At 40.8% G+C, this 20,746-nt stretch overlaps 1 protein-coding gene across 1 annotated transcript; it reads left to right on the top strand.

The window, feature by feature from the left end:
* Positions 1–3,697: 3,697 nt before the first annotated feature.
* Positions 3,698–6,499, top strand: LOC102718201 (5'-adenylylsulfate reductase-like 4). Its single transcript, XM_006660064.3, has 4 exons — positions 3,698–4,104; positions 4,870–5,057; positions 5,141–5,265; positions 5,569–6,499. Exons 1-4 carry the CDS (start codon positions 3,925–3,927, stop codon positions 5,847–5,849), a joined length of 774 nt encoding a protein of 257 aa, XP_006660127.2. The 5' UTR covers positions 3,698–3,924; the 3' UTR covers positions 5,850–6,499.
* Positions 6,500–20,746: the final 14,247 nt, after the last annotated feature.

The following is a 20,746-nucleotide window of genomic DNA, read 5'->3' as shown; positions in this document are numbered from 1 at the left end:
ACCGTCAGTTTTATTTTATTATTCATTTTTTTAAAAAATATATAAAAATATTATTTATTTTTGTGTGGTTTGTTTCTTTAACTTTAAATGTGATTAATATTTTTACATATTTGTACATAAACTAAATAAAATGGATGTTCGTAAAAAAAATCAATGGTGTTGAGCACTGAAAACCGGAGGTCCGGAGGAGTATATTACTATTTTTATACTGACGAGCTTTGCTTGGAACTGAGCTCGGCTTGTCATATAGAACAGAGCTTGAAGAATGAAAATTGGACCGACTCGTAAGTCGTAATCAGTGGGTGGCCAAATAATCCACACTGCCCCCTGTTTCTCACAGGAACTGAAACTACCCTACACCTCATCGCTCCATGTAGGGCACTCCAAAAAGGATTTGGGACATGTTGGGCAACTGTATTGGCTACCACCAGTTGGTGCCTTGCCAATAGGACATGGATCAGTGTTCGGCTTTTTAACCTAAAAAGTCATATGGCATATTTGAAAATAAAAATATTTTATGAATAAAACATGTTATTGGCGATTTAAGAGCTATAAAATAAACTACGATAATTTTTTTTCAAAATTAACTTCAAATTCAAAGTTTGGCTAAGCAGAAGCGAAATAGCAAAATCTCATGTTGATTAATTGAAAAAGAGGAGAAGAAGAGGAAGAAACGAAAGTCAGGCCATACAAATACTATCTCCATCCTAAAATATATGTATCTTGGTTCTAAGATATAAGTCTTTCTGGGTTGTTTAGCATAAACTAATGACATGTTAAAAATTATCTTTTTAACTTTAGTGATTAATTTTTAAATTTTGAATTGAGTAGCTTCCCTTTTTAAGCACATGATTGACTCTTTTTTGCTCTCGTCCGACTTTCTCCTCAACGTGCTGCTGTTAACGCCAGAATTTGAAAAATAGTCGTTGGAGATTAAACCGGGATTAATAACCGAATCGGACAGGAAACATGGCAATTGGACAGGAAGCAATTGGAGTACAACTTGGATACAGCTGATGTAGTTTGACTCAGATGGGAAAAGGAGTCCGATTGGGCCTGAAAATCATGCAGATATATTCGGGAATAGATATAATCCGTGTAACTTCGTTTTATATACGTATTAGAGTTTGTTTAGGTTTTATATCTAATAGAGTCCATGTGTAATAGATTAGTTATTAAATACGGATCCATATCCGGTTAGTTAGTTAATTCTCGAGGTATAAATATAACACCTTGTAGCTTTGTAAAGACATCGACTCACACATGATCAACACATATTCGGCACATCACCAATCTTTTCGACAGGAGCAAGCTCTCGACGCGAGGTTTGTCAGCTTTGTAATGTAGTTCGTGATGGTCATCTCGTCGATCGGCTGGATAGGACTGTCTCGATTTAGTTCGCGATCTCCTATCTAGTGGTTTGACGAGTTACCTGAGGCTTGTTGTTGCTTTTTATCTATCGTTGGTTCAAAGTAGTAATAGGTTCTCGATCAAGGCCTTGCAAGTTCTTTATTCAACTTGTCAATATGGGTTTGGTTGACTTGGTTCTTTCTCGGTTTGGTCCGATCAATCTAGTCGCCTGGATTCATATTAGCAGATCGGATCAAGTACTCGTGCAGTCTTATTGCTGGAGCTCTAGCCAGCATTATCCTAAGTAAATCATTGGTTTGCCTGCTAAGTTTATAGATCTTTACGTTTTCTATGGTTATATCGAATTAGACTACATACTATCTCGGTTTGGTCCATGTTTAGTTCAATCTGCCCATAGAAGCTTGTCCGATCTACTAAATTTAATGGATGAATCGATAGATTACGCTGGTTTAATAGTTAATTCCTCGTATATTGCAATGTTACATTAACTTCATGCATGGTTATGTTTAAGTCTGAAATGTCTTGGTTTAGTCCGATCTTGGTTTAACATGAACATGCATGTAGTTATTTACTATTGTTTTATACTAGTAATTAGTCTAGTAATCCAGTTTTACTTTCTTTAATACGTTCAACGCCCTATCGGTTGCTAAATGCATGTGCCATAAGTGCTCAATTGGTCCGATCGATTGATTAGTCTTAAAACTGTCTTGGTTAGGTCCGATCTTTTAAGATAAGTTAGTCGGTTGAACTGTTTAGCGGTTATCCTACTCATAAGTCAGCTGATAGGGTATATTTTCGCATTATATCATGAAATTCATATAAAGACGATTGGTTAACATATCGGCTAGGGTCCCGAGGCGATATCGGCTGTCCGGTCGATGGGAGCTTTAGGTTTAACAGTGTTTCTTATCTTTTGTATATCTTGTCTGTTACATGATCAAACTGGCTGGCACGCATGGTTTCTAAGAATTTAGGTCCTGCACTAGAGCGTTTTGAGGAGTGACTCCTAGGCTTACGTATGTGACACGTCATCGTTTACATCTTGACGTCAATAATAGGTTGTGTATTTATTTTTCAATCTTAACAAGCTTAGAGGTAAATTTAAATATTTATAGGAGAAATTGTAAAAACCCACCTCAATGTCACTCTTAAGTTTGAGAATCTTTTATAATTAAGTTAATTTGTTACAAACACCATATTTCTAATTCATTTTAGTTTGAGTTGCCCCTATCACTGTTGCTCATGTACTATTGGATATTTCATGTATATTCTATATGACACAGCGTATCTCATAGTTAACGTGCTTACAAAGCCTGCTACGCAGTGGTGGATCTAGCCAACAAGATTAGAGGGTCGGAATACTTTAGATAGAGTTTCAACCCCTTTCTATTAATTTTTGCCATAAAATTTTAGAGGGATCTTTGTGGGGGCTCCAGTGGATTTAATAGGGGTAGCGCCCCGCCGCCCTCATGTTAGATCCGTACCTATGCTACGGCTATGTCCCCCTCCCCTTCCCTAACCCCAGATTCCTTCGTTTTCCACGCACACACTTTCCAAACGGCTAAACGATGTATTTTTTTAAAATATTTTCTATAGAAAAGTTGCTTTAAAAATCATATTAATCTATAATGTTTCTATAATTAATTAATTAATTAATCATATACTGATTTATTATTATATTTTTCACGTCGGATAACTAACACCCCTTATGCTCCAACGAACACGGCCTGCACCAGTCGATCATAGCAAACAGCTGTCGCTCTTGCTGCTACATGCATTGGCCGCATATGGTCGTCGCATGCATGAAACTGTTGCCACGGTGATGTTTGAATGATCAGGGTCCATCATGATACTATCCACATATTAAACTCATGTTCAATACTGTCACGACGACGTCTACGAGCACACACGATTATATGTGAATTAGTATTTTTATTGTAAGAGTATTGTCGAGTACCCATCGATTTTTTAAGTTGATACTGTCGATGGATTTACGTATGATCATTCATCTTATTAAAACATTTTGTGCAAATATATAAAATTATAATTCATACTCGAGGTTACTTCAGTATTAAATCGAATCGAATCATATAATTCTTTTAGTAAGATTAAGTGACAAATATAGATCTAAAAGTTAACGATATCAATTATAGATCTAAAAGTTAACGATATTAATTAAAAAGCTGGAGGGGTATTTAGTTTGTCGATGACACGAAGATACACAAATCATGACCAGTATATATCACGTTAGGATTGCTTAAAAATATGATTAGGACAAACGCTAGCTGTAAAAATAAAAGCGTTACTTAAAAAAAAAAAGAAAGAAAAGAGCTGACGATGCCCGCGGGAAACGGGGCCACCGCGGCAGCGTCGCGTCCGTCCACCTCCGACCTTCCCCCTCCCTCCATCCCTCCCCCACCTCCGCTCCCTCGCAGAGGCGGCGAGCGCTCCGGCCGGCCTCCTCCCCCACGGCGTCCGGGCCTCCGCGATCTGCTGCCGCTGGGCTAGAGGCCTCGCTGCCCACACCCCCTACCTACCCCAACGACGCGCGCCATGGCGGGGGCGGCGGCGGCGGCGGCGTTCCTCCTCCTCCTCCCTCTCCCCGCCGCCGCGGACCGGGGGGTCTGCCCGAGGCCTCCCGCCGCGGCGGCCGTCCTGCACCAGGCGCCCGCGTCCTGCCCCGCGGCGGTGGCGGGGGGTCCCGTGGTGGTGCACCACGTGGGCGTCGTGGAGGTGAGCCGGTAGCGTCCTCGCTTTGAATTAGCCTAGCCTGCCGCGTGCGTGATCGGGAGGGAATTAGCTGTTGCCTGTTGGTATGGCCGTCTCAGGCCTCGGGGCGTACCTTCTTTTCGGTTACTTTGCTCTCTGTTCTGCGTTGTCAGTAGCCAACAGCATGCTGATGCGGTGATGCCCTCACGATCTAAGTTGCCGATTGACCGTCAAGCAGCAGAAATTGGGCTCTCGCTGGTCGATCTTGAGAGATTCTTTTGTTACCCACGAGTACAGAAAACGCTTTAATTTATACATTTTTTTCTAGATGCTGGTGTTAGAATCCGTGCTAGGACAGTCACCATGATTTGAAGAACAGTTATCATCATTGTTTTTAATTCTATAATGATTTGCCTAATCTATGTATGGATCTCATTTTTGGACCTGACGTTTTCTTTATTCCTTATGTTATGTTATAGAAATAGCTAGTTCACCCTGGATGAGATCCTTTTTTTTTCTCTTTATGATTCTCGCACAAGCAAAATGAACAAGTCAAATAATTAGTGTTTGCGTTCTATCCACAGAATTGCCATGCTGTTTGTGCATTCTATGGCAGTATAGATTCGTCTATCAATTTTTATTCAGAAGTATAATGATTCAGTAATTAATTTATTTCATTGACTATTGGTTTGGTTATCTTTCTGCCCGGACTCACTAATACATTCAGATTTATGTGCACAGCACAATTGACCACTCAACATAGGACTTACTTTTGTTTTTATGTGTTAGGGGGATGATGCTGTTCTTCAAAAGGCAGTTACTCTTGTGCTTCAGAATAGGGAAGATTTTATTGCAATTCTTTTCTATGCTTCATGGTGTCCTTTCTCCAAGATCTTCAGAACAGATTTTCAAAAGCTATCATCCTTATTTCCAACTATCGCTCACTTTTCCTTTGAAGAATCTCGTATTAAACCTAGGTGTGTACATACTGAAAAAGGGAATTTGACGGTTAGCTTTGATTAATTTTGGTATGGTGGTTCACTTGAATATGAAATTGCAGAATGTTGTCAAGATATGGAGTTCGTGCCTTTCCTACGCTTTTCCTTGTGAACTCTACAATGCGTGTGCGCTACCATGGATCTCGCACCATGAACTCTCTTGGTTTGTTTTATAAAGATGTTACAGGTATGGGCTGCATAATTTTATTCTAATTGGTCAAACTAATGGTGTAGTTTTCTCAATTCACCAAATTAAACCAACATTGTGTGTCCTGCTATATTTTGAATGTGCCTCAAATTTAGCATATCAATTGTTTGATTATGGTGGCATTAATTTCCCATAGGAGCCAGTGGTCAATAGAAAAGGTGTATATCTTATTATTATAAACATTAAATGTTGTCCAGTTCCCAATTTGGGACGCTATGATCATTCATTCTTTGTTGAATAAGGTTCTCTAGGATTTTACTGATTCATTTCGAAATGCTGAAGGTATGAATCCTGTGGCGCTGGATGCAATATCCCTCGAGAGGATGGAAGAAGTGGTAAATATAACTGAGGATGACAAAAAGACTGAGCAGGAGGATGCTCTGTTCATTTTTGCACGATCACCAGACAGGTTGCTTCACCAGGATACATGTCTTGCATTGGCTAGCTCTTTTGTCCTCCTGAGGTTACTTTGTTTCCTTCTTCCCAAGCTCAATGCATGTGTGAAACAAGCATGGAGGCTGCAATTTTATGAACTAAAGAGGTTATTTCCTAGCTTATCTTGAAGAAGCCAAAAGTGTACCTGAAAACGCAAAACTGACCAGAAACAGCAGCGGACAGAGGAACTGAAATCATTCATGGGTGGATTTCTATCAGTATCAGCTTGAGGGCAACTGATATTGTTAATCAACAAATGGCATGGATGTTCTTAGCAACTCAATGTAGCACGAAGGTGTCAACTGATGTAATTTGATTTTCCTCTGTGTCATCTCTTCATTTGTCGTCCTGGCCTTCTGGGGAGAACTAGCAGCAATCTACTGTCACTGCAGTAGAATGATTTGTGGACTAACTATATGGTCTTTCTTGTGAGATAGTGGCTCAAACTAAAGAATTAGATGGTTTTTGTACAGCTAGCTCCATGAACCTCCTTAAAAGTTTGCATACGTTGCTGTTACTCCTGACATACAAAAGATGATGTTACGAGCTCAACAGTTCTTTTAGCTTGGTCTTATGCAAGACGGGGGGTCTGTGATTCGATAAACTCAGTAATTCTAAATGGCAGCGCTACTATATGTTTTCATTTGGTTGCTTGAATGTTCTATGCAACCCTGGTTTATGTCTGGAATTGACGAGCGTGTTGACCTGTGGTGTTAACTGTAAACATAATGAGACTGTTCCACAACCATATATCTATCTATTTATTTATTATTGTTCCTGCCTGCTTGTTTTTGCTTGGCTGATGATTTAACAGTTAGTCCTAAGTTTTTTTTACGGTGAGTTTTAGTTCAAATGTTGTCTATATAGTATACTCATTGATTGAATTTGGGTCACTGGGTCATTATTAATGATCTTATGGTTGGTATTTTTCATAAGACCGGCTTATACCCAAAGCTTAATTCACCAGCGAAAATGCACGGTTCTTTTTTCAAACAATGGTTCGACAAATCCGTACAAATTATGCATTTAGGCTTTTGGTTGATTAGTTGTGCAGAGCAGGAAGGAAAAAAAACAGATGAAGCTTGCAAATTCCTTCGGATCAACCGCGCGGGTTGAGCGGCAGTACCAGGACTCCGGGTGGACGCACTCGCCGGCGCCCGGGTTGAGTAGCTCGTCTCCGCCGTGGCGATGCCAACGCCATCGATACATCCACGACCTCACAAGTACAACCTGTTGGTCCTATTACCCGCGCTTGTGCACGTCAACTCAACTATCAGGTTCGTTCATTCCTAAATTCATACGCTTCTTCATTATACCCCGGAAACACGTGCACTCTTATTTTTCTTATTTTACCCAGGAACAATGTAGAGGATCTAATGGGGATCGAATTCGCGCGGGATGGATTCGGACTGTAGCACAGTGTCAACTTCTGACGGCCGCTACGACTTCATGTGAACTCCGATTTGGACATGCAAATACTTCATGGAAAGCTTGTCAAGCCTACTTTCCAATGAATCCAGTCTCATGCCCATATCAGCTCTGGATCGGCCGCAATCTGCGTTTTACTACCGAGTCCTTTTCTACCCATGGTGCTGCGTCACCGTCTTTTGGCCCAATGGGCCGTGTATCAAGTCAGGTCCATTAGAGACGCGTCCTAGGGTTAGAGAACGACCCCAGACCCCCTGTGGTCGTCCTCCCCTCCTTTTATAGCCTTAGCCGCCGCCAAGAATAGGCGTGTTTTGTTTAGATCAAAGTTTAGCCGTCACTACTTTGCCGAGTAATCCCGTGATCGATTAGATTGCCGGATTGCTAGTTACCAAACCCCCATTTGTTCAACTCGTGCTGATTCAATCCATCATCTTTAATTCGTAAATTCAGTTGCTTGTTCATTTTGTTCTTGCTATTTCTCGATTGCTTGCAGGAACAAATACCCTCGTGTTTGGGCTCATCGTGCACTCGTCGAGATTCATGGCTGCCTCTGGAGTTGGTGTAACGATTGCTAAGGCGCAACATCCCTGGATAGTTGTAGTTGGATCGCACAACGTCGCTCCCTCTAATCGAACTATCATTCTCACCGAAAGATCGGGACACCCGTGTGCATCAAGTGGTATCAGAGCGTGGTTGATCGGTGAGAGATTTTACCCATCCTCCCTCGTGTTTATTTTTTCCCTATAGTCCAAAAAAAAGCCATAAAAATAGTAGATTAGTTTTTCCCGTGATCCCATAAACCATTGAGCCTTTTTACTAGTACTGCTTAGTCAGGGCTTGTTGAGTTTTCGTTTGCATTGGTTGTGTTAATTTGCTGGTCTTAGTGTTTAGGCGATTAGAGTTTCGAGTTCTTGCCACCACACATCACATCGCCATCCTCCCCACCACCATCACGATCAGCCACCAAAATCACTTGCCTTTGTGTTTGATCTGCTGCCGCCATCACCACCATCGCAATCACCCACCAAATCACTTGCCTTTTGCGTCTGATCTACTGCCTTCTATCCTGCCGCCACCAGAAAGGAAATAGGACCCTGATTCGAGTGACCTTCCATAAAACAATCATATCTTTGTGATACGGACTCGAAATTAGACGTATAATATATCCACGGACATCTATAGAAAAAGTTACATCCGTTGCTCCCCTGCTTTGCCGGGATCGCCAAACTTAAAATTGCCAAATTCTGCTTGCAAAATTCTGTTTTCGTGGCGACAAGCTTCGGGACTCTTTCGGATAGAAAGTTAACATTTTCTGTAAGCTTCATATTGTGTCCGCTTGAGTTAAGAATTTATGTGGTTGGTGATAGTGTGCTCTTGGTTGTGAAAAAAATATCAAAAAAATAAATAAAATAATAAAAAAAAGGGACGCTGCCCTCTCTCCTCAGCACTACAGAGAGAAAGCAAAAAAAAAAAGAGGCCGACTAGTGAGCAGTCCCACCTCTGTCCTTTGTCTCTCACTCTTCCCTGTTATCACCATTTGTTTTGTTACCGTTGCTGTTTGGGGTTTGTATTTGTGGCGTCCTTTGTGGTTAGGCTCGCGTCTCTACTTCGACTAGCCTAGGACCAGCACTTTACACTATCCCTTTGAGTGATTATTTATCTTGCTTTTGACTAATGTGGTTTCTAGTTTCTCCTTTGTCTCATTACACAGCCCACCCATAGCTCCACCGGTTTGACTAATACTTGCCAGGGTTAAGCGACCAAGGCCTTCAATACACCTTCTCCAGAGGTTCGTCCAAGTCCGACGGTTGCCGTCACCTCCTGCTTAGCATGGTGAGAATTCGTAAGAGCTTGTGGAACAAGTTGAGTGTGAGATTCATTGCCAAGTAGTTTTGTAGAATTTTTTCCCCTTTCTTTCCTTTTCTGTCCTATAGTAGTTGTTTTGTCTGATTATTTGGTTTCTAACCATGTCGGGTGAAGAGTTTTCCAACCCCACTCACCCCGCACAAGGGGAATTATTCAGCATTTTGACAGGTTAGTGAACGACCGCACACAAGGGCTTGAGGAGGATGTTCGCAACACAAACGACAAGCTTGCTCATGTTGAATGCACGCAAATTGATTCCAACACCAAGCTTACAACCTTGGAAGCTTCCGTGGCTATGGTGAGCAACACTCTTGATGATATTGTGCGGCGTCTTGATGACATGGCCCGCGCGTCCCGCCATGGTAGTGATATGGATGACCATGACTACATTGGTGATTCTAAGGATGATCTGGACTAGCGAAGACTTCGTTTCAACCGCCGAGGTATGCCTCATCGTCGGCCACGCCGTGAGGTAAGGAACAATGATGATTCATTTGGTAAGATTAAATTCACTATCCCTACTTTTGATGGTAAGTATGACCCTGATGCTTATCTTGCATGGGAGTTAGCAGTAGAACAAAAGTTTGCTTGCCATGAAGTCCCTGAGGATAAGAGGGTTAGGGCCACCACTAGTGAATTTACTGACTTTGCTTCTGTTTGGTGGAGTGAATATCGTCGTACTCATATAAATGCTTTGCCACCTATTTGGGATGATCTGAAACGAATTATGCGTGCTAGATTTGTACCTTCATATTATGCACGTGACATGTTAAATAAGCTGCAGCAATTAACACAGGGTGGTACTAGTGTAGAACAATATTATCAAGCACTGCAAACGGGTATGTTGTGTTGTGAATTAGTAGAGGACGAGGAGGCTGCGATGGCTCGATTCTTGGGGGGCTTGGACCGAGAAATTTATGATATTCTTAGTTACAAAGAGTATAATAATATGACTCAGTTATTTCACTATGCTTGTAAAGCTAAACGGGAAGTGTAGGGGCGACATGCGCGAACAAAGGCTAACACTCCTGCAGGTAGAACTCCATGGACGGCTCGGAGTGGCGCTGCCCTAGCCGGTCGATCATCAGCTTCGACATCGACATTAGCACCCTCCACCAGCAACAAAACGCGACCGACTCCCTCTACTGCCCCTTCTCGTGCCGTAGAGGCTGTAGACAAGACCGCTAAGCCTACATCCTCCATTGCTTCCACAGGCAGAACACGAGACATTCAATGCCACCGCTGCAAGGGCTCTGGGCACATGCAGCGTGACTGCCCTAGCAAGCGTGTGTTGATAGTCAAGAATGATGGTGAGTACTCGTCTGCTAGTGATTTTGATGAAGATACACTTGCATTGCTTGCAGCTAACAACACAGGTAGCGAGGATGAGGAACACATCAGGGCTGATGTTGCAAACAAGTATGAGAGCCTTATTGTGCAGCGTGTCTTGAGCGCACAAATGGGCAAATCGGAGCAGAACCAACGGCATAACCTCTTTCAGACGAAGTGCGTCATCAACAAGCGTTCCTGTCGCACAATCATCGATGGGGGCAGTTGTAGGAACTTGGTGAGTACTGAGATGGTCACGAAACTAGCATTGCAGTCCAAACCACACCGCCACCCATACTACATTCAGTGGTTCAACAACAGTGGCCGCATTAAGGTAACACAATTGGTGCGCTTAAACTTTGAAATTGGTTCTTACTATGATGTTGTTCCTTGCTGTTGGGTAGGCCTTGGCAATATGATAAGGACACATTACATCATGGTCGAACGAATCAATACTCCTTTATGCATAATGGAAAGAAAATTGTGTTACATCCTATGACTCCTGAAGCTGTTTTTGAGAATGATGTTGCTAGAGCTAAGAAAGAGAAAATTGTTGAGCCTGCTAAAAGTGAAAATCAGATTGTAGCAAAAGAACTTGTGCACCATACCAAACGTGGTTCTCAATCTAACCATAGCAAGGATATTATGATAAAATTGAAAGGACCTTGTTTGCTTGCCACTAAATCTGATATTGTCAATTTGGATACAAGTGACACTGTTTGCTATGCTTTTGTTTGCAAGGATGCCTTGTTTTCCTTTGAGGATGTGCCTATCTCGTTTCCTCCTGCGGTCACTAACCTTTTGCAGGAGTATAACGATGTGTTCCCTAAGGACATACCACCAGGGCTACCACCAGTGCGTGGAATGGAGCACCAAATCGACTTGATCCCAGGTGCTTCATTACCGAACCATGCGCCATATCGAACCAACCCCAAGAAGACCAAAGAGATTCATCGTCAAGTGCAGGACTTACTTGAAAAAGGGTATGTGCGTGAATCTCTTAGTCCATGTGCTGTTTCGGTGATTTTGGTTCCAAAGAAAGACGGATCATGGCATATGTGTGTTGATTGTAGAGCTGTTAATAACATTACCATTAGATATCACTACAAGAAACCATTTATTCTGTGACGGAAACTATTCGTCATAGACCACTGCAATTTGTCATAAAATTTTTTCTATGACGATTTCAGATAACGTCATGTGTTGAGCGTCACAGATTAATTCGAGTGATGTTTCCAATAAAATCGTCATGGATCAACATAACCTATGACGTTTCTAAACATCACAAAATGCTCTTAGGCCCATACACCCTAGCCCAGGCCCAGCGTTCGTGACGAAATTAAACGTCATAGATGATTGTCACATGGCAGCCAACATAGCTAGTGATGTGGATAATGATGATGACGTGGCTGATGACCTGTCGCTGACATGTGTACAGTGACATGGCTAGTGACCACACAACAAAATGATCATTACAGCCCAGAATACATACCAAAATTTTCCAGCCCAAAATAACAGATTCATTCTCAGTTTTACATTCAAAAGACATACAACAACAATCACATTCATCTTTCATCTCTGCTTCCAGAATCAAACAATAGTTTTCCTGTCCAGGTTGAAGAAACACAAACAAAAGTTTTGCTTCAGGTTGTCCAGATTGTACTACAAGCACAAACCCACAAACAACAAAAGTTCCAAGCACCAACAATCAGTTGTATGTTCAGGTTCCTCCACACCAGGACTTGGTGCACCAAAAATCCAGGCACCTAATACAACTAGCAGTTTGATTCCATAAGCAAAGGTAGCAAAAGTTTCAGAATACCAACAGGACCTGCAACACCAAAAATCAAATAACAGGAACATATATATTAAGCCACTATCAGTGAGACTCTAGAACTAAAAAATAGATAGGTTGCAACATCAAAAGATTGGTTCCAGCAAAATGTAACATACCATCATGCCTATGAGCATGGTCGATTTTGACCCAGAACAAGCTCAAGTTTAGCTTCCAACTCAGCTTGTTTCTTGCTCATTGTATTTTCACTTTCTAGCAGTTGCTTTGACATGTTCTCCATTTGTTCACGTTGGTTACTGACAATCAATCAAAGCTCAGCATTTTCCCTCTTCTCCACTTCCAGTTGTGCACTCATCCTTGGTCGCTTACTCGCTTAGTCTGCATCCCCACATTCTGAAGGAACACACTCTTCTTCTTGTTGCGCTCAAGCACATTAGCTTCAAGCCTTCAACCTGAATCGTAGAGTTGGGTTGTTCACCTTCTGTTGGTTGTGCGGCCAGTTGGGTTTCCATTTCAGTCTAGCAAGCAATTAACAAACATTGTTTAGGGTCATTGGGCAGTCTAAAATATCCAAGTTCAAATAGCACCATAAGAGAGCACACTTACAATAGCTGATTGTACAGCAGGTGAGTAGCCATCCTTTTTCTTGCTGAAGTGGCACATTTTGAACAAATCAAACGCATCAAGTTCTTTATCCTCATCCTTGTTTTCGTCTTCCTAAAAAAATATTTATATGGAGCAAGATTACCTAATTGGTCACAACAATTGATAGTAGGAAAAAATTTAAGAAACACCATGAACATTGGACATTTATTTTGTTGCAGCAAGAACTAATAATCTACAGTTATACAAACTGATATTGGAAACTTATTGAACAGGAGACATCATTTGCTAAAACATGATAGAACAGCATGTTCAGTTGAACAAAATGGATATCTAGTTGCTACCAGCAAATGGATATCTATATAGAAGGCATCTGGATAACAAATGAAAGGCACATCAACCTTCTGTAACTTACAAAATTTTCTACAAAAACCGGGTACCTACAGGAGCCGGTTGTTTGATGTAACAAAACATTGCCTCGGTTGTCTCTGTTCTTTTGACATGTCATCTATATCATATACAGAATACATGTTAGACAAGTGGCAAAGTATCATGTTCAGGGGAAGAGTTGGGCTATAGGGAGAAATACCATTTTTTTGGGAGTCTTCCACATTTCCACAAGGTCCATCCATTCAACATTACTTGTTGATTTGACAGGAGAAATCTTTGGAACCAAATCCAGTGGAAAAGGATCAAAAAATTCTTTCTTCAGCCTGTGCCGCTGTTGGCGAACCACAGACTTCATCATTTGAAGGCAACCATTTTTAACCACATCATCATTTGTGTCAATGTTGAACTTTGCCTATTCAGATGGAAGAACATATATGAGAAATATAATATGTGATAAATGAATAGCTTTCAAGACATTTTATTACCAGATGCTATAGGCAAAAACCATGCAATTAGCAAATCAATTCTATAATGGTAGAATGACAAAAAAAATGCTATACAGAAACTGTTTATGCTAACAATAATGCATATTTTCATACACCAGACAGCATATAAGAAATATAGTATCCGATAAATGTAGCTTTCAAGACATTTATGGTCAGATCCTATAGGAAAAAACATGCAAGGAGGCAAAAAATTTGCTATCCAAAGTCTGTTTATGCTAAGAATAAGGCATATTTACATATACCAAGCAGCAAGGTAGTATGCATGCATGGTTCAAAACAGTTAGAAGTTGTCAGGTTTACAAATACTACTAGGGTTACACATACTACACTTCACAAAACAATAGTTCTTATTGCATCCAAATAGGGGAAAGGCCTTGGAGAATGTACTTACATGAAGTATTCTCAAAAATGTCTCAATCTCAGGACATAGTTGTCATCCTCTGTCATATCTATGTCATGCACATCAACAGGATCGTCAATAACATCGACATCCAAGTTCTCTCCATGATGAATCCATCGAGTATAAGTACAGTCCATTCCATTTGTCAATATGTGCTTCTTCACTACAACCTGACATTGATACTTTTGATTAGGCATCTACCACATGGGCACAAAATGTCAATCTTTTCACTCAATTTTTCACTAATAAAGCTCATAAATTCTTTCACACCATCAGTGCTCGGGGGAAAACAATTTGCTATGCACCCAAGTTTGATCCATCTATTCAAGAATAGCAGAATAACCAAAATGAACAAGTTTGCACTAATTAAAAAACATGGTACAGAAAGAAGATTACAGAGACATACTTTGCTTGCTGACTAACGGATCGTTGTTCAGCTGGGGGAAAAGGTTTGGCTCTTAGCAGAAGTTATGGTCGCAAACCTGTGATGCCGTCAACGTCGTGCACCCGCGTCCGTTTGGGATGAGGCAGCAATGGCGGACGCCAGCCGTGCAGGATCCAAGAAATGGCGGGCGGCGCCGGTGTTGGATGAGGCGGCAATGGCGGGCCAGGGCCGGTGGCGTGGTAGTGATGGGCAACGGCGGCACGGGATGGGACGATGGAGGGTGGAGGCGCCCGTCGACGGCGGCGCAGCAGGAGCCACCGTCGGGAAGTGGACAGACTCAGATGTGGATCCAATTGATTTTTTCCAAATCTATAAGATTTACCAACGACATTCGAATTGTATAAAAATAAATCTTCCAACATAAATCTGTCTGGCTGAGTGGTCCAGTGGAAAGGCACAAGTTTAGCTAGAGGTTGCGGGTTCGAAACCTTTGTCCACATCAATTTAGCTAGAGGTCTGTGGGACTGCCCTTTTTTTTTTTTTTCTTTTGCTCCTGTGTGCTATGGCATTCATACTAAATTTATTAATCTTCCCCGTGTGCCATGACAATAATTCAAAATTTATTAATCGTGACAGATTTTCTAAAACGTCATAGGTTCTGGGCCAGTTTATGACGAAATCAATAAACGTCATAGTTGCATATCAGTGACGATCAATGAAAACATTACGAATATTTCATCAAAATTCGTCATATATTAAATGGTTTCTTGTAGTGTATCATCATCCTATTCCTAGGTTAGATGATATGCTTGATGAGTTGAGTGGCTCTACTATTTTCTCTAAAGTTGATTTGCGTAGTGGTTACCACCAGATCTGTATGAAGTTGGGCGATGAATGGAAAACAACATTTAAAACGAAGTTTGGGTTATATGAGTGGTTAGTGATGCCTTTTGGTTTAACTAATGCACCAAGCACTTTCATGAGGTTGATGAATGAGGTTTTGCGTCCTTTCATTGGAAAATTTGTGGTGGTATACTTTGATGATATCTTGATTTACATAAATCTTTGGGCGAACATATTGATCATTTACGTGTTGTTTTCAATGCTTTACGTGATGCACATTTGTTTGGTAACCTTGAGAAGTGTAGTTTTTGCACCGATCGAGTCTCGTTTCTTAGCTATGTTGTTACTCTACAGGGGATTGAGGTTGATCAAGCCAAGGTTGAGGCCATTTAGAGTTGGCCGACTCCTAAAACAGTCTCACAAGTGTGCAGCTTTCTCGGACTCGCGGGGTTTTCTCGAACTCGCGGGGTTTTATCGTTGTTTTGTGCACGATTTCAACACCATTGCCGCACCATTGAATGAGCTTACAAAGAAGGGAGTGCCTTTCACTTGGGGCACATCACAAGAGAACGCCTTCCACCCGTTGAAAGATAAGTTGACACATGCACCCCTCCTCCAACTTCCAGATTTTAATAAGACTTTTGAACTTGAATGTGATGCTAGTGGGATTGGTTTGGGTGGAGTTTTGCTCCAAGAAGGGAAACCTGTGGCGTATTTTAGTGAAAAGTTGAGTGGGCCTATTTTGAATTATTCTACCTATGATAAGGAATTGTATGCTTTTGTGCGAACTTTAGAAACATGGCATCACTATTTGTGGCCGAAGGAATTTGTCATACATTCTGATCATGAGTCATTGAAGCATAATTGTAGTCAAGGAAAACTGAACCGTAGACATGCTAAATGGGTTGAATTTATTGAGTCTTTTCCTTATGTTATCAAACACAAGAAAGGGAAGGAAAATATCATTGCTGATGCTTTGTCTAGGAGATATACTTTGTTAACACAACTTGACTACAAAATTTTTGGCCTCGAAACAATTAAAGACCAATATGTGCATGACGATGATTTTAAGTATGTGTTGTTCCACTGTAAGGGCGGAAAGACATGGAACAAATTCGTCTTCCATGATGGATTTGTTTTTCGCGCTAACAAGCTGTGTATTCCAGCCAGCTCTATTCGCTTGTTGTTGCTGCAGGAAGCGCATGGCGGTGGTTTGATGGGGCATTTTGGTGCGAAGAAGACAGAGGACATCCTTGCCGGCCCTTTCTTTTGGCCAAAGATGAGAAGAGATGTCGAGCGATTCGTTGCTCGCTGCGCTACATGTCAAAAGGCTAAGTCGTGTTTAAATCCACATGGTTTGTATCTACCTCTTCCTGTTCCTCGTGTTTCTTGGGAGGATATTTCAATGGATTTTGTGTTGGGATTGCCTAGGACCAAGTGGGGGCGGGATATTATTTTTGTGGTTGTGGATCGATTTTCTAAAATGGCACACTTCATACCATGTCATAAAACTGATGATGCTACTCATATTGCTGATTTGTTCTTTCGAGAAATTGTCAGTTTGCATGGTGTGCCAAACACAATTGTTTCAGATCGTGACACTAAATTTCTTAGCCATTTTTGGAGAACCTTGTGGGCCAAATTGGGGACTAAGCTTTTGTTTTCTACTACTTGTCATCCCCAAACTGATTGTCAAGTTGAAGTTGTGAATCGCACCTTGTCTACTATGTTACGGGCTATTTTGAAGAAAAATATTGAGATGTGGGAAGACTGCTTGCCTCATATTGAATTTGCTTATAATCGTTCGCAACATTCTACTACAAAGATGTGCCCTTTTGAGATTGTGTATGGTCTGTTGCCTCGTGCTCCTATTGATTTGATGCCTTTGCTAGCTTCCTAAACTCTGAATTTTGATGCTAACCAACGTGCGGAATTGATGTTGAAATTGCATGAAACGACTAAATCCAACATGGAACACAAGAATGCTAAGTACAAATTTGCTGGTGACAAAGGTAGAAGGGAACTGCATTTTGAACCTGGAGATTTGGTTTGGTTGCATTTGAGAAAGGAACGGTTTCTTGATTTAAGAAAATCCAAATTGATGCCTCGCGCTGATGGACCGTTTAAGGTATTAGCAAAGATTAATGAGAATGCATATAAGATTGATTTGCCTGCTGATTTTGGGGTTAGTTCCACATTTAACGTTGTAGATTTGAAACTGTATTTGGGAGAAGAAGATGAGCTTGAGTCGAGGACGACTCAAATGCAAGAAGGGGAGGATGACGAGGACATCAACGCCATCGATACATCCACAACCCCACAAATACAACCTGTTGGTCCTATTACCCGTGCTCATGCACGTCAACTCAACTATCAGGTGCGTTCATTCCTAAATTCATACGCTTCTTCATTATACCTCGGAAACACGTGCACTCTTATTTTACTCAGGAACAATGGAGAGGATCTAATGGGGATTGGATTCGCACGGGATGGATTCGGAGTGCAGCACAGCGCCAACTTCTGACGGCCGTCACGACTTCATGCGAACTCCGATTTGGGCGTGCAAGTACTTCATGGAAAGCTTGTCAAGTCTACTTTCCAATGAATCCAGTCTCATGTCCATATCAGCTCTGGATCGGCCGCAATCTGCGTTTTACTACCGAGTCCTTTTCTGCCCATGGTGCTGTGTCAGCGTCTTTTGGCCCAGTGGGCCGTGTATCAAGTCGGGTCCATTAGGGACGCGTCCTAGGGTTAGAGAACGACCCCAGACCCCCTGTGGTCGTCCTCCCCCTCCTTTTATAGCCTTAGCCACCGCCAAGAATAGACGGGTTTTGTTTAGATCAAAGTTTAGTCGTCGCTACTTTGTCGAGTAATCCCGTGATCGATTAGATTGCCGGATTGCTCGTTACCGAACCCCTATTTGTTCAACTCGTGTTGATTCAATCCATCATCTTTAATTCGCAAATTCAGTTGCTTGTTCATCTTATTCTTGCTAGTTCTCGATTGCTTGCTACCCTCGTGGTTGGGCTCATCATGCGCTCGTCGAGATTCACGGCTGCCTCTGGAGTTGGTGTAACGATTGCTAAGGCGCAACATCGCTGGATAGTTGTAGTCAGATCGCACAATGTCGCTCCCTCTAATCGAACTATCATTCTCACCGAAAGATCGGGACACCCGTGTGCATCACTATGGACCTTACTGCCATCTTGTGCTTTGTGCTCGTCTCTCTTCGAGCAAGTTTAATAGTATAACCAACTACTATCTTTAAATCATCTATAATCAATCTAATAGCCAATTCATACGATAGTTATCTAAAAAATATATTTCACTATTAATACTTATTCTCATCTGGCATACTCACGTTGCGTCTTATAGTCTGTGCTACAGTTGACTACAAATCTGTAGCTCGCTGCTCTTCTCTCTCATCTCTTATCTCATTAAAATATGTTTATAGTTAGCTTTAGTATGCTATTGTATCTGCTCTTCTCTCATCCACAAAAAAAAAGAAGCGATAACGAGGGGATTGTTATCTTAGGCGTTAGGCTATACTTTTTTAGGCGGAATATTTTTTGGTTTCTATACGTACACTTTCTAAACAGCTAAACGATGTATTTTTTTTGCAAAAAGTATTTATATAGAAGTTGATCGTCTTATATTTGCAAAGTAGATTTTCAACTCGTATTTAATTCAATTATTTATACTATAAAATAGCTATAACAAAAATCAGATAATTTTTTTCATCAAACAAAAAGAACTTAGAAAAGCCTCCTATCCTCAAGACATTTGGGCTTCCATGGGCCTTGAAAGAGAAGACCAACATCGTCACCACCAACACTTCATCGAGTTCCAGCTTAGCATTCATCTCCACGTCAATCCATCAGACCATCACTAGATCCATGGCAGTAGAGATGGGGAAGAGAGAGGCGAGGGAAGAAAGTAGGAAGAACCGATAGGTGGTCCTATGTTTTCTCCTTATGACTAACACGTGGGCCATGCAATACTTCTTTCTTTCTTGATAGAATTATCACGTAAACGCAATATCAACACGGCCAAGTCAAACATGATGAATAAACCACTAATTACAATGCCCATACAAGAACCACATAGGACACCGAAAGACGTAAAATGATCAGGTTTTAAGGGTTGGGAGATTTTATACCTGGCTCTGTGGCTTAAGGAAATAGATCAGACTCAATCCACAGCAAGGAGGTGGTGCGCTGAATTTCCTTTCCTATATGTCGATATTGAGCTCTAACCATCATAGTATTTGACCAACTAGCACATGGTGAAGTAGTCTTTAGGCTGCGTTTAGTTCCTAAAAATTTTTGGGAGAGAGGTCAAATCGACGTGTACGATCATACATTTAAAATATTAAACGTAGTCGATCACACATTTGAAATATTAAACATAGTCTAATTACAAAATAGATTTTAGATTCCGCCTAAAAACCGCGAGACGAATCTTGAGTCTAATTAATTCATCATTAGCACATGTTGGTTACTGTAGCACATGTGGCTAATCATGCATTAATTAGGCTCAAAGTATTCGTCGCACGATTTCTTACATAACTGTATAATTAGTTTTAATGTTCATATATATTTAATGCTTCATTTAGGTGTCAAAAAATTCGATTGAATGTTTTTGGAAAAAAAATTTAGCAACTAAACATGGCTTTAGCTCGCCCTGTTTTCAAGAGCCATATGCCACCATACGTAGCCGATTCATCCACTCATCTCCTTGAAATCGCCAACGACCCTACTCCCTTCGTCCTAGAATAAGACAAACTTTAGGTTTGCGTGTCCAGCGTTTGACTATCCGTCTTATTTGAAAAATTTTTAAAAAATTTTATAAAAAATAGTCACACGTAAAATACTATTCACAATTTATCATCTAATAAAAACAAAAATATTAATCGTAATTTTTTTTAAATAAGACGAAGAGTCAAACATTATAGATAAAAAGTAAAAGATTGGTTTATTTTGAGACGGAGGGAGTATGTGCTTTGGGAAGAGAAAAGGTCCATCTGTTTCAGCAGGAAACATAACAGGTATAGTAGACTATAAGCCAGCTATAAACATATTGTAAGAAGACAAGAGAGCAGGGAGAAGAGTAGTGAGCTACTAATTTGTTGTCAGTTGTAGCACGGACTCCAATACATAATATGTATATGACATATGGACAAGATAGTATATATTTTGTAGGTAATTATTGTATAAATGGACTATAGATGATTTGGAGTTAGTAGTTGGCTATATTGTTAAACTTGCTCTAAATATTTCTATGACTAAAGCAGGAACCATACATATTTCTATGATCTTCACTACTATAAAAACCTCTACGTGGTGCGCCACCTACTCTCATTGTATTTTTACAATTACCCCCTTAACTTTATAATATTAAAAACCAATCAAATCTAGATAGATATCCACATAAAATAAAATTGATATGGATATTTCCTATATAAAAAAGATAGTCACATA

The sequence above is a fragment of the Oryza brachyantha genome, chromosome 8, assembly GCF_000231095.2.
Source record: "Oryza brachyantha chromosome 8, ObraRS2, whole genome shotgun sequence".
Lineage (NCBI taxonomy): Eukaryota > Viridiplantae > Streptophyta > Magnoliopsida > Poales > Poaceae > Oryza > Oryza brachyantha.
This window is presented reverse-complemented; position numbering and strand designations above follow the sequence as displayed.

Coding starts and splice junctions, on each gene's coding strand:
- LOC102718201 (XM_006660064.3), top strand. CDS start 3,925: ATGGCGGGGGCGGCGGCGGCGGCGGCGTTCCTCCTCCTCCTCCCTCTC. Junction 4,105..4,869: donor ACCACGTGGGCGTCGTGGAG/GTGAGCCGGTAG, acceptor TTTATGTGTTAG/GGGGATGATGCTGTTCTTCA. Junction 5,266..5,568: donor GTTTTATAAAGATGTTACAG/GTATGGGCTGCA, acceptor GAAATGCTGAAG/GTATGAATCCTGTGGCGCTG.